The 15,252-nt window shown below is 51.0% G+C and overlaps 6 protein-coding genes across 6 annotated transcripts; 3 read left to right on the top strand and 3 right to left on the bottom strand.

Annotated features, from left to right (window-relative positions):
* Positions 1–129: 129 nt before the first annotated feature.
* Positions 130–6,074, bottom strand: N7508_001472 (HECT-type E3 ubiquitin transferase UFD4; the record flags this gene model as incomplete). Its single annotated transcript, XM_058459538.1, is given in 5 exon segments — positions 130–4,008; positions 4,023–4,505; positions 4,558–5,341; positions 5,392–5,658; positions 5,901–6,074. The coding sequence occupies 5 exon segments, from the start codon at positions 5,990–5,992 to the stop codon at positions 130–132; spliced, it is 5,505 nt and encodes a 1,834-aa protein (XP_058323070.1). The 5' UTR covers positions 5,993–6,074.
* A 583-nt stretch (positions 6,075–6,657) lies between these two features.
* Positions 6,658–7,616, top strand: N7508_001471 (nicotinamide/nicotinic acid mononucleotide adenylyltransferase; the record flags this gene model as incomplete). Its single annotated transcript, XM_058459537.1, has 3 exons — positions 6,658–6,968; positions 7,021–7,294; positions 7,356–7,616. The coding sequence occupies 3 exons, from the start codon at positions 6,658–6,660 to the stop codon at positions 7,614–7,616; spliced, it is 846 nt and encodes a 281-aa protein (XP_058323069.1).
* A 684-nt stretch (positions 7,617–8,300) lies between these two features.
* On the top strand, positions 8,301–9,762 carry N7508_001470 (SIS domain-containing protein; the record flags this gene model as incomplete). Its single annotated transcript, XM_058459536.1, has 2 exons — positions 8,301–8,669; positions 8,818–9,762. 2 exons carry the CDS (start codon positions 8,301–8,303, stop codon positions 9,760–9,762), a joined length of 1,314 nt encoding a protein of 437 aa, XP_058323068.1.
* A 326-nt stretch (positions 9,763–10,088) lies between these two features.
* N7508_001469 (class I SAM-dependent methyltransferase) lies at positions 10,089–11,096 on the bottom strand (the record flags this gene model as incomplete). The annotated part of the gene is made up of 2 exons (XM_058459535.1): positions 10,089–10,843; positions 10,919–11,096. 2 exons carry the CDS (start codon positions 11,094–11,096, stop codon positions 10,089–10,091), a joined length of 933 nt encoding a protein of 310 aa, XP_058323067.1.
* A 594-nt stretch (positions 11,097–11,690) lies between these two features.
* On the top strand, positions 11,691–11,978 carry N7508_001468 (uncharacterized protein; the record flags this gene model as incomplete). Its single annotated transcript, XM_058459534.1, has 1 exon — positions 11,691–11,978. The coding sequence occupies one exon, from the start codon at positions 11,691–11,693 to the stop codon at positions 11,976–11,978; it is 288 nt and encodes a 95-aa protein (XP_058323066.1).
* A 467-nt stretch (positions 11,979–12,445) lies between these two features.
* Positions 12,446–14,167, bottom strand: N7508_001467 (putative proline permease; the record flags this gene model as incomplete). The annotated part of the gene is made up of 2 exons (XM_058459533.1): positions 12,446–13,751; positions 13,809–14,167. 2 exons carry the CDS (start codon positions 14,165–14,167, stop codon positions 12,446–12,448), a joined length of 1,665 nt encoding a protein of 554 aa, XP_058323065.1.
* Between the last annotated feature and the right edge of the window lie 1,085 nt (positions 14,168–15,252).

Raw genomic sequence — 15,252 nt, 5'->3', positions numbered from 1 at the left:
AGCAAAATTGGAAGCAATGGGAGAGGTTGATGAAGAGAGGATGGCAGAAATCGGGTTGCTAGAGTTCACTGTGAATACAAGTTTGAATTCAAATTAAGCAATGATTTTGGAGACTGCGGTGGAGGAGGCTTAGGAGAGGTGGAAGGCGCCCTGTCCTTCCTTGATAGCGACTGACAGGCGCTTCTTGAGGACGTCCAGGTCGCTGTAGTCGGGGAGTTTGAGGTAGTTGACACAGGTCATCACGCTGGGGAGGTAGTCATCTGGGGTGTAGGGGTGTTCGCTTGGACGACACACAACAGTGAAGATAGGAGTGAGACTCTTGAAACCACCGATAGGCAGTTTAGGACTGCCTGTGACAAATTGGAGGAAGTCTCGGCGTTGCTGGTTGTCCAGCTCGCTCATTGTCTGAAGTAAGTTGCGTACACTGCGGCTGTCCATGTTGAAGCCATGGTCGGCCTTGATGGTGTCCATCAAAGTTTCGATAGTCCAGTCTTCCTTGGCCTGCCCGAAGAGCATGACAAGCTCGTTGGGTGTGAAGGCTCGAAGGGAAGAGAAGGGGAATACCTGAGAGAAGCCGGCGCGGAAGGCATCGACTTGACGACGGACACCACTTCCCAGGGTCATGTCGATCACACGCTCAATGTAGATGGCGACATTTTCAATGGTCAGAGGCACATCGGAGCCACCGGGAATGAGCTCAATGGCAGGGTATCCAGGAAGGGTAAAGTCCAAGCTCAGGTCGTCAACCTTGACACCATGCACTGTGATCTCTTGTACAGCCTCTGTCTTGTGGCCGGGGCTGAGGCTGTCATCTCCCTCAATTGCATCCTTGGCATTGACAAATTGCTGGAGCATGATCAAAGACTTAGCAAGGTCCTGGTCAACCAACTTCACAGTGCCCAGGGATGGGGCAACAGAAGACAAGGTGTCGGCAATGCGGAAGAATGCTGGGTTGAAGGAGATGTCTATGATTCGCGAGTCGAGCATAGAGCGGGCAACGAACTTTCCAAGAACCTTGAAAATGTTCAGCTGCTTCTTGCCGGAGTCTTGGGCTGCCTGCTGATCACTCATAGGAGCCGGGAACAAGCCACGCTTGCCAAATGCGTATTCCGCTCCAGAAGAGGTACCTTCGGTCTCTCTCCAAATCTTCAGCTTCTTTTTGGAGAACTCCTTGGAAACGGTAGAGTAGAACTCAAGAGTGGGACCGAGACCAGTACCAACTTCCTCGAAGTATTCCACTTCGAGGATACTAGGAGAGGAGCCATACAACTCCATGACCTTCATAGCAGAATCAAGGATGCGGGCACGGGAAATGCGGACCTTTTGGCGTTGCAGTCGACCGAGGAATGGACGATCGTCACGGCGCAGGTCGCGACGGCTATCCTCGCTTTGGGAGTTTTGCCATCTCATCATTGCTCGCGAGTAGCCAAAGGCGGTTGATTGCAAGAACAAATGCCTAGTCTCGAATGGGAACAAGAATGAGAAAAGCCGGGCGAGGTCTTCGCTCCAGCTTGGAAGGCAGCTGCTTGCCACAATCAAAGGCTCCTCCAGCTGTCGGTTGATCTTTGCTGTGAGCTTCGTGTTGATAAATTGGGCCAGGGGCTCTGGGGTAATGGCGACGGAGTCCTTGTTCTCTGTCAGAATATCATCAATGGTCGCATTCATCTCGTGCAAGACACGAAGCAGGCGGAGGATAGATGCCGTGGTCTTGTCCTTGTCGAGAGACTCTGGCATATCCAGACTGTCGCCAGTGGATGGGTCTTGGTTGACCTGTGTAAGAGTGGACGGTTCTGGAGGTGGAGGACCAGGAACGCGTCTGAATGTAACTGTGTGGACAGCAGACCAGACATTCTTGGCGCTGTTCTCATCCAAATGCTCACGGTTGTGGTGGACAGCACGATAGACAGTTGTCTCGCTTGAAATGGGCTGGCCATCTACAAGGAACTCAATGTGCCAATCCTGGGGAACGGAAGCCATAGCAGCAGCATAGGACGAGAATGGACGACCAGCAGTAGCCAGGGATGCGTTGCCCATGGGGTTGGAAGAACCGACGCTCGGGGCTGAAGCTGAAGATCTGGCGGCTGCACCATGGGAGGGTGTGCCGACGCGAGTACCGTCCTCCTTGCGAGCGGTGACCTTGCCTGAAGACGCCACTTCCATGTTGACTGCGGAGGGGTCGGAAACACCGTCGTCCTCAAGATCCTCATCGAGGTCATCAACAATGGCATTGAGTTCCTCGTCTTCATCTTCATCTTCTTCATCCTCCTCGTCGGTCAATTGTCTCTCGTCCGCACATTCCAGGGGCTCGTCGTCATGTTCCTCATCATTTTCTTGAAGAGCCGTGCGACGGGATCGGCGACGTTCATCTGCAGGAGCATCGCCTCCTTCGGCAGGGTCGGCACGGGGACCTCCTGTGCGACTGGGGAGGATGGTTCCTGGTGGGCCTCGGGAGGGGATAGAGCCAGGGAGCTGATCACGCATTCGCGCCGCGTTGGCAATTTGAGACAGGATAGAATCCCTAGGGCGCGACGGCCGAGGGCGCTCCGACACGCTGATTCGAGGGTGAAGGAAGTCATCCAGTGCTTTGAAGGTTGCGATGGCATGAATAGACACCATAAGGTTCCGGTAAGGACGGGGGATCTCAGAGGCATCATCGGCAACCAACTTGAGTCGCAGCTGCTTGCTCAACATGTAGTTGGCATTGCTGCGCGTGTTTTCTAGGGAGTTATGATTGACAGTTAAAACTTCGAAATGCTCAGTCCTACTAAGCAAGTCTTGTAACTTTCGAATCAAAACGCTGAAGGGGGTGGTTGCGGTAGTTTGTTTCTGAGCCTTCTCCGAAATCGCAACTCCCATGAAGGATTGCAAAAAGGCCGCTCGAGCGTTACGGATGGATGTGGCCTGGTGATTGCCGAGAACCTCCAGGAGGACATCTACGATGCCGGAGTTCAGCAGTTCGGAGCTGGTGATGCTCTCCAACGCGTCCCCGTCAAAGTATGATGCCAGCTTCTTGAACAAGGCATTGCCATCGCCGTTGTTGGAATAGCATGTGCGTACTTCAGTGGCCAGAGATTGAAGTTCCTTCAAAATCCTAAGGGACTCTTCTCGGACTGCTCCGCCATGGCTTTCTTCGTAGCTTTCCAGGAACTGTTGCGCATCTCGAATGATGAGATCGTTGATCGTGCTGTCCATTTTCTCGATACTCCGAGGGCCGGGGGCCAAGTCTTCATCAGAGTCCGACATCTCTTCGCCGTCTTCATCTTCACCATCGCCCTCATCGTCATCATAATCGTTGGCTTCATCCTCATCTTGATCCTCGTCTTCATTTTGGTGGCTTTGGTTCTCTGCCCGGTTGGGATGCGAGGGGTTTGCGTTGTTCACGGCATCGGCGGGATCGGACATGGCAGGAGGTTCGTTGCCAGAGAGAGTGCCCTCTGACAATTTGACGATCTCTGAGATGACTCCCTCACGGTGGAACTGATGTTGGTAAACATTCTCAAGGCGTTGGAACAACAACTCAGAGCAACGTAGAGCCAGGGACACAAGGGATGGATGATCTTTCTGAGAAAGAATAGACGCTAGGAAGGAGGCATATGGAACGGTTCGGAGAGCATCTTCAATCAAAGAAGGCTCCAAAATGTGCAACATCTTAAGCTGCGCAATGAGAACCTTCTGTCGGACATGCAAATTGACTGTACTAGAGTAGGCATCGGTCAAGGTGGGGAAAAGGATCATGGCAAATCGCTTGAGCTGAGTCTTGCAGTTGTCGAGCAAAGACCGTCTCTCCTCCACTGCATCTTTTGTCTTGGAAGATTTCAAGTTGATAGACATGCTAGTATCAAAGTAGGAGCTGAGCAGAGCGTCCGTCCGTGATGCCTCGCGACTGGGAACACCGGGTAGCAGTTCGCAGATAACATTGAGAGTCTCGAAGACTTGCTCACGGGGTCGGTGGATCAATGCTTGCATAACGAGCACACTGTCCATTTTGACAGCGGTGTTGTCCACGTCCTGTGGGGGGAGACGCCCGTCAAGATCTGATAAAGAGTATCAACCACATCCATCTTGAAAAGCTCATTTGATAGTCGAGGGCTGGTCTTTGAGGTGATGGCTAGAACACGAAGAAACTGTGTGTGGATGTGAGGACCGATAAGGTTAGTAGTTCCTGGTAGCAGCAGCCGAAGAACTGCTTTGAGCATGGCAGGTTCAATCAGTTCCTCCAGGTTCTCAGGGCGGTGTTTGAAGCTTTCTACGATCCGTGACACACAAAGACAGCCTTGCTCAACAACTTTGGGATCGTTGCTGGACAGAACACTGAGTAAGGTGGGCATGACATCGCGGACAACGGGGAAGGAGTCGTGAGGGAGATTGCGGCAGCAATTTGCGGCTGTTGTGACTGCTGTTCGCTGAGTGCTGGTAGGGAAGAAGTCGAGGTAGGTCAAGCAAGCAGTCAGTCCACCTTCCCGCACAATTGAGGCAGGGAAATCGACAGAGATCTTGGCCAGGGTCTATTTAACGTGTTAGTAGACGTTATCAGACGAATGAATAAGAGCAACTCACGCTCAAAGCCTGTTCAGCCAAATCAATAAATTGGATATCAAGAAGCTTTTGGCACAGAATCGGCACAGCGCCGCCATAAACAACGTTGGCCACGGAGCCTCGTAAGGCTTCCATGAGGTTAGCAAGGGAGCGACATGCAAGAAGCATGATCTCGGGGTTCTCCTCGCCGAATTGATTGGGTTGCATCAAGGTCACAAGCTCCTTTACGTACGGGTCGGGGGAGAATTGGCCGGTAAGGTTGTCCTCATTTGATACAAGCAAGAGATCCGAAAGCTCCTGAAGGGCGATAAGTTGGATAGATGGGTCATCTTTTGCCCGTAGGTTGACGAGAATATCGCGAAGTCGGGAAGACATGCCGGACATCATGCCAGTAAGGGCACGGAGGGTGCTTTGAAGACCCATCGGACCTCGCCCACCGAATAAACTGCTGGTGAAGGGGTCCATCTCGTCATCGTCAAAGGCGGACGGGTTGGTGCCATCATGGCTCTCTTCTGTTGGGGTATCTTCATGTTGTTCTTCTTCAGGGTCTTCCTCCTCAAGATCCTCCTCCGCATCTCGCATTATGACATCAGGGTTTGCCTTCGTCGTACGCTTCTTCTGACGCCGGGGCGGGGGAGACTGTGTCGTTGAAGGTCGATCTAGGATGAGAGTGACATCAGCATCTACCAGGTATGTATATCGAAAGGACTGATTGTGATCAACAAACTCACCGTTCCGACTTGTCTTTCTCCGGGCGGGTTGTGGGGAAGTAGCCGACTTGGATTCCTCTGGTCGGGACGACGGGCTAAGAATTCTTGTCAGCTCCATCAAACAGCAAGGGTAAGCATCACGTACCCTGGTTGTGACATAGTTGCACGGCGAGTGCGGCGGGGAGCAGCAACAGAGCTAGCAGACGGCGCTGTCGGTGGGGCAGCCGTACGTGGTCGCTTGGGCTTCCGTTGAGGTGACGGAGGCGATGGCTGGGCCGGACTGTCGGTCTGTCGGTCGTGGCGAGAGGAAGCCTTGCGTTTGCGGGATGAAGCCGAGCCAGCGGCGGGTTGGGTACCGGACTCAGCAGGGGGAGGAGGGTCTGTCGCGAGTCTCGCGGCTGAGCGAGTGATTCTGGATGACATGAGAAAGAGTTCACGGTGAAGATGTGAAATGAGGGGAGAAAAGCAGAAAGAGAGGTGTAGAGCGGTCAAAGCGATAAGGCAGATTGGGTAGTAAGGTGACAATGCTCGCAATGGTAGCAATAACCAAGGATGAGTTGATTGTCCCCGAACTGAAGCTGATGAAACATGCTCTCAGGGTCATCCACAAGGTTCTCCCTGAGAGTTGAAGGGAAAATTTGGGTGGGAAACTACCTCAGGGAAGAAGAGGCCGTGGAAGTGCCTGGGGAATTGGGATAATCCTCGAGAGGGTCCTGACGGTTGGAGGAGGGCCTTTGCCTGGCCATAAGTTATTGGGTCTGGGGAGCTCGATTGAGTGTTGGTCACATCAACCCGCCATCCGCCTTGCTCGGGAGAGCGTAAGAGAATGGGAGTTTTGTCGAGATCAAAAGGAAGCAAAGGAAATGGTGGAAAGCAAAAGGTGATGAAGAGAGAGAGAGAAGAGGAAGAGAGAAGGAAGTGGTGACGGACATAGGCGGAGTGCAACGATGATATAAGACGAGTCCACTTAGGGATTCCAATGTTTGACTATTGACTACTCTATATGCACTATTACAACGCACTGACTTTGTATCTGACCTGGGTTTTACATAGTTATAATAGTATCTAGTATATAGTATCTGTATAGGTTGAGCTTCAAGTCCGGCCTTCGATCCGGAGAGAAGATCACGGAGGCGCCCCGATCCCTCAATTGACTCACCGAGGAAGCCAACACTTAATAATCACTACATCCCATCTTGATGGCCAAAGAAGAGAAAAGGACTTCTCTTCCCCATATCTTCATATCCTCATATCCTCACATCCCCAATATTCTCCCCGGAGTATTCCTTGCCGCTTTCGGTTCGCCCCCCCCCCCCGCCATTGAGAGAATTCCAACTTCACTTTTCCTCTTCAACTACCCCGGACTTTGACCCTCTTTGACCCTCTCTATATTCTCTCCGCATTTTCCAACATGTCAACGGAAATGATCGGAGGGCAGAGCGACGACGTTCACCAGGCGCCCGCCCACTTGCCCCCCACCCCGATGGAGGAGTACACATTCCCAGATTTGCGCTTGAAGCGCAAGATGAGCGACCCAGAGAAGACCCCTCTCTTGCTGGTCGCATGTGGCTCCTTCTCGCCAATTACTTATCTCCATCTGCGCATGTTCGAAATGGCCGCCGATCACGTCAGATTCAGTTCTGATTTTGAACTTATCGGAGGATACCTGTCGCCTGTATCCGATGCCTACCGCAAGGCCGGTCTTGCCAGCGCAGAGCATCGGTAAGGGTATTCCCGCTCTATCTGGTCCGACTAGGCTAACTGTACTGCGCAGGGTGGCCATGTGCCAACTTGCTGTTGATCAAACCTCTGACTGGTTGATGGTGGATACGTGGGAGCCGATTCAGAAAGAGTACCAGCCGACCGCGGTGGTGTTGGACCACTTCGACCACGAGATCAATACTGTGCGTGAGGGTGTGGATGTTGGAAATGGAACCCGGAAGCCCGTCCGCATTGCTCTGCTTGCGGGCGCGGACCTGATCCATACCATGTCCACGCCTGGCGTGTGGAGTGAGAAGGATTTGGACCACATTCTGGGCAAATACGGAGTATGTAGCCTTGGATTATGTTTACTTTGGTCACAAATATGGAGCGCTAACATCATTCCAGTCCTTTATTGTCGAGCGCAGTGGCACAGACATCGACGAGGCTCTGGCCAGTCTGCAGCCCTGGAAGGACAATATCCACGTTATCCAGCAACTCATCCAGAACGATGTCAGCAGCACCAAGATCCGCCTCTTCCTCCGACGTGAGATGAGTGTCCGCTACCTCATCCCCGTCCCCGTCATTCACTATATTGAGCAGCACCATCTATATGAGGATGACGGAATGGAGAAGGGCAAGGAGCGGCAGGACGGACGATCGGGATGATGCGACCAGATTGCCTGGAAAGGCACACATAATGACCAGCGCCCGATACGATACCCCTGCCTTGATTTGCTTACTGGAGTTGGAGTTTCATTTTGCCCTTGACCTGAGGCTATCCCCGCACTCGGAATAAAACGGTTAACGGGCTGTACATACTATTTTTGGCTTATATCAGACTCAATAGACTAGATCTAAGAGAGTATTCCATATGGTTCCCAATATATGTATATACTAGTCCCTGTGCAATATATGTAGGTGTCATGGCTGTATATTTATAATCAAGATTCCCATCAATTTCCGATCTGTTCTCGATCTGTTCTCGATCTGGAGATGTAACCGGCCTCGGAAATACTGAAACAGGCAAGTCGCCTCCACATTCACGATCAGAGCATAGAATGACACCATCAGTAAGGGATCGGAGCTAATGAATACCAAGTACGGAATAATAAAGCAGTAAAAATGAAGTATATTAACGGAGTAAAGCGCAGTATAGCCCGATCCCTCACTATCCCCGGCGCGCATTATCCGTTATCGACTGATCTCTTCTCCCCACAATTAGCCGGGTTGTGGCCCTCAAGAGAAGACGCCGAGAAGAGCTACGGAATCCCAATTTCTCAATTTCTCCCTGTCCAACCCCTCGATACCTCACTATGCACTAGCAAACCCAATCCCACCCCGAATCCCGCCATGACCGAAGACCAAGAACACATCCACAGCCTCCAATGGCCACTCACCCCTCCCGATTTCTCCGACCCCCAAATAAAGGACGTCTCATCAGTCATAACAGCAATCCATGTGATCTCAACCGAGCGCGCAGCCCTCGCCCACCTAGAACACATCTACCAAACCGACGCGCGAGCCCAGCACGACCTCGCCCGCGCCGTCGAGCAGATTGCGCGCAGCGTGCGGGATGGCGGCAAATTGGTCGTCTGCGGCGTTGGCAAGAGTGGCAAGGTCGGACGGAAAATCGAGGCCACTATGAATAGTCTCGGTGTTTATAGTGCGTTCCTGCATCCGACTGAGGCGTTGCATGGGGATCTGGGATTGGTTCGGCCGGTATGTCTATCCAGAGCACAAGCACAAGCTAGAGCAGAGAGGCCAGTGCAAAAGTCCTGCATGTTGTGTCTGGTCTTCATGCTTGAGTTTTGGGCGGAAACTAGGCACCTTATACACCCATGAAGAATACGTTGACTAACTTCCACAGAATGATACTATTCTTTTAATTTCATTTTCGGGCCGTTCGCCTGAGTTGCTTTCGCTGCTTCCGCATATTCCTGCTTCCGTGCTTGTTATCGCTCTTACTTCTCATACACATCCGTCTGCATGTCCGTTGCTGGCGTTGCATGGGCCTTCGGGTATGGGAATTTTATTGCCTGCGCCTATTCATGAGGATGAGGATGCCTCGTTTGGTGTTAGTGCTCCTACTTCGTCCACGACTGTCGCCTTATCGCTGGGCGATGCGTTGGCTATTGCTACAGCGCGTAAGCTGCATACTGCACCTGGCAAGGGTCCTGCAGAGGTCTTTCGGGGGTTCCATCCTGGTGGTGCTATTGGGGCTGCGGTTGCGGCTGCGGGTACACCGTTGACGACTCCTTCAAGTGGTATATCGACGACGTTTGATTCGCCGGCATCGTCTGTGTCTCTTCCCTGGGAGGAGATTGGGAGTGCGCCTTTGATCCCTCCTTTTAATCTTCAATCACCGCCTGCGCAACGACGGATTTCTTCGGATATGTTGGTGCCGCTTGATCATATTCCTACTGCTTCGTCACCGTCGTCTTCACCTGGCGATGTGCGGTTACTTGATATCCTTCTCACGGCTTTTCAGCACCCTAATGCCAAATCATGGGTCTTCTTATCGCCTGATGAGATCATTCCTCCCAGACAGACTCGCTCTTTGCTCTCACCGGGTGGGAACATGGATATGCGTGTTTCTGATGTGATTGCCGAGGATCCTAATGCTTCATTTGCCGTACATCGTAACAAGTGGCTTCTGGTTCTGGACTCAACACCACTCGCAGACCTCAGGCACAAAGTATGTGCGTCCCGAAAGGGACTGCACCCGATTTCTGTCGTTGCTATAGTGAAGGATATGAAATATCCCGACAGTTGTATCGGAGTGATAGAGGCAGAGGATCTGCTGGAAGCATGATCCGCTGGAAAGCAACCCATTCTTCCTTTCTCTGGAAATACTTATTTGATTTTACATGCCACCTGCATCACGATGCGTCTGGTTGACGAAGTTACGCCCGCACATGTTGTTGTTGTTGTTGTGTTTTTTTTTTTTTTTTTGCATGTTTACATAGAATTCAGCTCTTGCACATTACATTCAAGGAAGCCTAGCCACGAGGCCTAGGCTCATTACACTCTATGCAAATCAATTCGAATAATATTTCTTGATAATACAAACAGCATGCGAAGCCTAAATATACAGTACACTTTCATCTGACAAGGCCATACTCAATCCCAATTCAAGCCTTAAGCCTTGACAATAGGCTTGATACCCTTATGAATAGCAGCAATACCACCAGTCAAATTCTCAAAGCCCTGGCCAGGAATCATAAACCCAGCCTTCTGAATCATACCCCTAAATTCCTCCTGGCTAGGGAACCGCTCAATACTCTCAACAAGATACTGATAAGAATCCCGATCCCCAGCAACAACCTGCCCAATAAGCGGAATGGCACTGAAATTCCACCGCTTATAAATCCCATCGAGGACAGGGTTATCAACCTTGGAGAACTCCATGCATGCAAAAACACCACCTGGCTTAAGAACCCGGAACGCCTCATTCAGCGCTGCCTGCTTATCCGTGAAATTACGAATTCCAAAAACAACAGTGTAAAGGTCCACCGAGGCGTCGGGGATATGCGGCATGTGCTCGGCGTTGGCCTCGACAAAGTCCAACCTGTTCGTGTTGTAGTAGGGTGTGTCCAGCGACCGTTTCCGGCCTTCGGCTAGCATGGCCGCGTTGATGTCGCTGATTGTTACGCGTGTTTCCATGTCGTGATTGATGTTGCTGGCGTGGTCGAGCATTCGGAACGCGATGTCGCCTGTGCCGCCGGCTATGTCGAGGATGTTCCAGCCGCGTTGGTCGGCTGTCATGGCTGGCAGGCAGGAGCCTGGGTTTAGGGAGCGCACAAAGTGGTCTTTCCAGAGGCGGTGGATTCCTAGGGACATGAGGTCGTTCATGCGGTCGTAAGAGGCGGCGACGGAGCTGAAGACTGCGCCAACTGTGGGGAGATTGGGTGGTTAGTACTGGGTCAATTGGGGTTGTAGGAGGTTCGGAAGCTGGGTTCTGGGCTTACCTCGTGTCTCCTTCTCTGATTCGGGGACATTCGTGAAGCCGAAGTGTGTCATGCGTTCATCTTCGGGCTTGCTCTGGGCTCGGGTGGTGCAGGAGAAACAGCGATATGGGGTAGGTGGCTGGAAAGCGCGACGCTTTGCGCTGTAGTGCAAGGCACGCCATGCTGGACGGGATGACATGGTGGGTGGTGTGTGTAGCTAAGTTGGAGAAGCTGTGATGGGCAACTTTTCCCAGCAGAATCCGCCGAGCCCGAGTGCGTGTCCCGAAGCACGGGCACTATCTGGCCAATCACATTGCTCAATTTCCGACTTGTCCAGTAGATCTTTTGTTTCTCTTCTTTTGCTTCATTTGACTTGAGTTGGACTTGTCGGATTTACGGACTGGAGTTCAATGGACGTAGGCTATCTCCGAGGGCTTTGGGAGTGTATGAATAGTTGGTCATTCCACCGAAGGTTCCATATTCTACACTCAACCAGAGCTACCAAACAAACTCCTTTCGATAAAAACCGAGAAAATGACCTCCAAGCAGCTATCTCACTGTTGCACTATTGGCTCTCTTCATGATGGCAAGGCAAACGGCGGAATCAAATATATTGGAAATAGTAAGTCATCTAAACGATTGTATATAAATGGTCCGGCTCCTAATTCAGTCCAGTCTCGACCTATTTCGCCTACCCAGAAACCAAATCCACGAGCAAAGCAGTTCTGATCCTAACAGAATTTATGGGCAGCTAATTGCCGACCAATTCGCTTCCAAGGGATACTTCGTCGTAATGCCAGATCTCTTTAACGGCGATGTAGTCCCAATCAACAGACCAGAGGGCTTCAACATCATGGACTGGGTGAAGAACCACCTACCCCTGCAGACCGAGCCGATAATCGACACCGTCCTCAAAGAAATGTGTGATAATCTCGCTTGTGAGAGAATCGGTGGTGTGGGCTATTGTTTTGGCGGCAAGTATATCTGCCGGTACCTGAAACCTGGCAAGATTGATGCTGGGTTTACGGCCCATCCGACTATGGTTGAGACGGAGGAGTTGCAAGGATTGAGGGCCCATTGAGTATTGCTGCTGGTGGTATGCCGAACAACTAGCCTATATGAAATGGATGGTCTAACAATGTTTATTTGCAGTGCGGGACGTTGCTTTTACGACTGCTAAGCTCTATCATAGTGAGGGGATTCTGGACAAGCTGGATATCCCTTATCAGATCAATCTGTTCTCGGATGTGGAGCATGGCTTTGCTGTTCGATGTGATTTGTCTAACCCGAGGCAGAAGTTCGCTAAGGAGCAGGTGTTTGCTCAGGCTGTTGCTTGGTTTGTGGTTTGATGAGTATCTTGTTGTGTGAGTTCTGATATATGAAACAGAGGTCCAAAAGAGAGGAACACATTTTAGAACTGCGTGGTGGCAGGTCGTTAGGGGAGGAGTATAAAATTATCTACTTTCCAGCGTCCTTTTACTGCGATAGAAATTTAAACAAGAAAGTTAGAATCATATAAACATGAGATAGTTTTAAGATACAGTAAGATCACCACATCTTCTCCCAAACTCTCTTTACCCAATGCATCTGAGCCAGCTCAGCCTTCCTCCTCTCCTCCCAACCACCCTCTTCCCAAATCTTGCACTCCTCATCAACCTCGGCCTTACCAGAGTACAAATCAGCATTAATAGGACTAACAAACGAAGTCCTATGGAAAAGCTTCCAGAAAACAAACATAACCACCCAAAATGCAAGACCAAAGTAAGAAGTAATAAAGCCCTGCACGCTAAACGGCTTGAAGACGGAGAATCCGTTAAAGAGAGCAGTCAAGCAACCAATGATAATAGCCAGGATAGCTCCGTACGGCTGGAACGGCGAAGCCCAGGGGACGAAAGACTTGCGGTCAATCCCCTGTGCTTTCAGGGCTCGGTACCAAGCAATGAAGACACAGAGCATACCCGTGTAGGTAAGCACGAAGGCGATAGTTGTCAGGTCGACGAACCAGTAGAAGACCTCGACAGAGGAGCTACCTGCTACCAGGAACGTGATGCAAGAAAGAACCGAGACGGTGATGACGCAGTTGATAGGGATACCTGATTTGGTACACTTCAAGAGGAATTTCGGGGCCTGGCCATCGCGGGCGAGGGAGTAGAGTGTTCGACTTGAGCTGTAGAGGTAGGCGTTTCCACAAGACCAACCAGATAAGAGAATGAGTAGGTTGATCAGATCTGGTAGACCGCTGATTCCTAGGTTATCAATTCCAATAACCCAAGGTGAGGCAGCGGATCCAGAGGCACCATCATCAATAGCCGACATAAGACGTGGGTCACGGGGATTGCAGATGATTCCGACGGCCAGCACGCCGACAACGTAGAAGCCGACGATACGCCAGAAAGTCATCTTCACCACACGTGGGATGGTCACGCGCGGGTTTTGGATTTCGCCTGCTGCTAGGGCTGGGAGATCTGGTCCGGCAACGGAAAAGGCGGCGTAAACCATGACGGAAAAGAAGCCCAGGAAGCGGCCTGTGCTGCCGTCTGTATAGTATTCGAACATGACGCCGTCGGTCCAGTTGCGGAAGCCGTAGACGTCGTGCTTGGGGTTTCCGCCGACCATTGTGATGAAGGTGAGGAGGACGAGGCCAAAAAGCAGGAGGATCTTCGTTGAAGCCATGATGAACTCGCTTTCTCCGTACCATTTTACCGCGACGAGATTGAGGACTGTACACACGACTAGGGCCATTGCTACCCAGACTGCTGGGTTCACGCCCGTGTTCCAGTATTGCATTACTGTTGCCACTGAGGAATATTCTGTACAAACTAGCATTACGCCGCCGTAGAAGTATACCCAGCCCCTGTGGTTGTTAGTACAAAAATCGGAGTATAGTCAACGCCGGTGAGCATAGACTTACATAGCAAATCCAAATGCAGGATCGATAAACCGTGCAGCAAGTTCGAATATAGATCCACGGATGGGGAGATAGGCAGCCATCTCTCCAACACACAAGTTAACAGGTAGAATGAACAGACATCCCCAGACAAGATATCCCAGGAATAGAGACAATGGTCCTGCATCCCGCAGGTAAGAGCCAATACCAACAAACAGCCCAGTACCAATAGAGCCACCAATAGCCATCAACTGCACATGTCTCGAAGCGAGACCGCGCTGCGTCTGACGAAAGGGCAAGACATCGCCAGCACTAGTGTCCGCCTTAAGGTCGGGATCGGATCCAGAGATCTCGGCAGATGCTTTCTTCTCCATGGTCTCCATGATTGAATGTCAAGCTGGAAGTAGCCCCAAATAGGAGTTTAGAAGCGGGGGACATGGTCATTTATATGTGCACTGACACTGTGTTTGGGGTCACATAGAATAGAATCTATGGGTGGGGAGAGTGCCAAGCATTGATGGACGAGGCATCTTGATACCGAATGAAACAGCCAAGAGGACGGGCCGGGCGTGCAGTTGGAGTCAAGCTTGAATGATAAGAGGCTTGATTAAGACAAGACTGGGATTCCTAATGGGGGAAGAGATGGCGATGCTAAAGATTTGCCAAGTGATAAGCTTATCTGGGGCTTGGTCATACGAGAAACAGCTTTGATAAGAGGCCCTTGGTGTTGACTATGCAGATACTGGGTAGGGGCTAACTTGATATGTGGGGTCTACTTGCTCTACATATGATATGCATCATGTCGGTCGACTAATACCCTATATCAAACTGTAAACCCCCGGGGTAACTTGCCCTTTGTCTTAATCTCGAATCACTACCTCAACCTTGATCTCATATCCCCAATGCTTTCTATGTAGTTACTCACTTATCATCTCAGTCCTATCAGGTTGTTGTTTTCGCCTCCCATACAGATCGGCGATGGCAAATACGAAGCCAAAGCGAAACTCAACATCCATACCCCGCATTTTGGCGACCAAAAAAGCCGAAGGGGTATAGGCGCTAGCAATGTCAGGCTTGAGTCTGATCCTAGCGCATTGAGCACTCCCGGTCTACCGGTCTACCGGTCTAATGCGGGGGTTGCAATAGATCACATAAGAGAGGAGAAAGTAGAGACCGAGGTAGAAGAGCTAAGAATAGCCCCTATCAAGATCAGGTTTGTCAAGACCAGCGCCTGTCCCAAGGGTAATATGAGCTTAGCAGCAAGCACAAGTTGAGGTGAAGGAGCAGAGCTAATGTAATTGTGATCGCGCTTTTGATTCAATAATAGTTGCTTGTGGATCTACTCCAAAGACTAAGCCTCGTGTCGGATATCATGCCCCTCTATGTGGGACTTATAGACAAGCAAATCTATCTTAGCGTTGCAAGCAAGTCAGATATACGGAATAAGTTACAAGTGAGTCTGAATAAA

The sequence above is a fragment of the Penicillium antarcticum genome, assembly GCF_028974205.1.
Source record: "Penicillium antarcticum strain IBT 31339 chromosome Unknown utg000002l_segment0_segment0, whole genome shotgun sequence".
NCBI lineage: Eukaryota > Fungi > Ascomycota > Eurotiomycetes > Eurotiales > Aspergillaceae > Penicillium > Penicillium antarcticum.
Note: the sequence above shows the minus strand (reverse complement) of the source record. Positions and strands in the feature narration are given on the sequence as shown.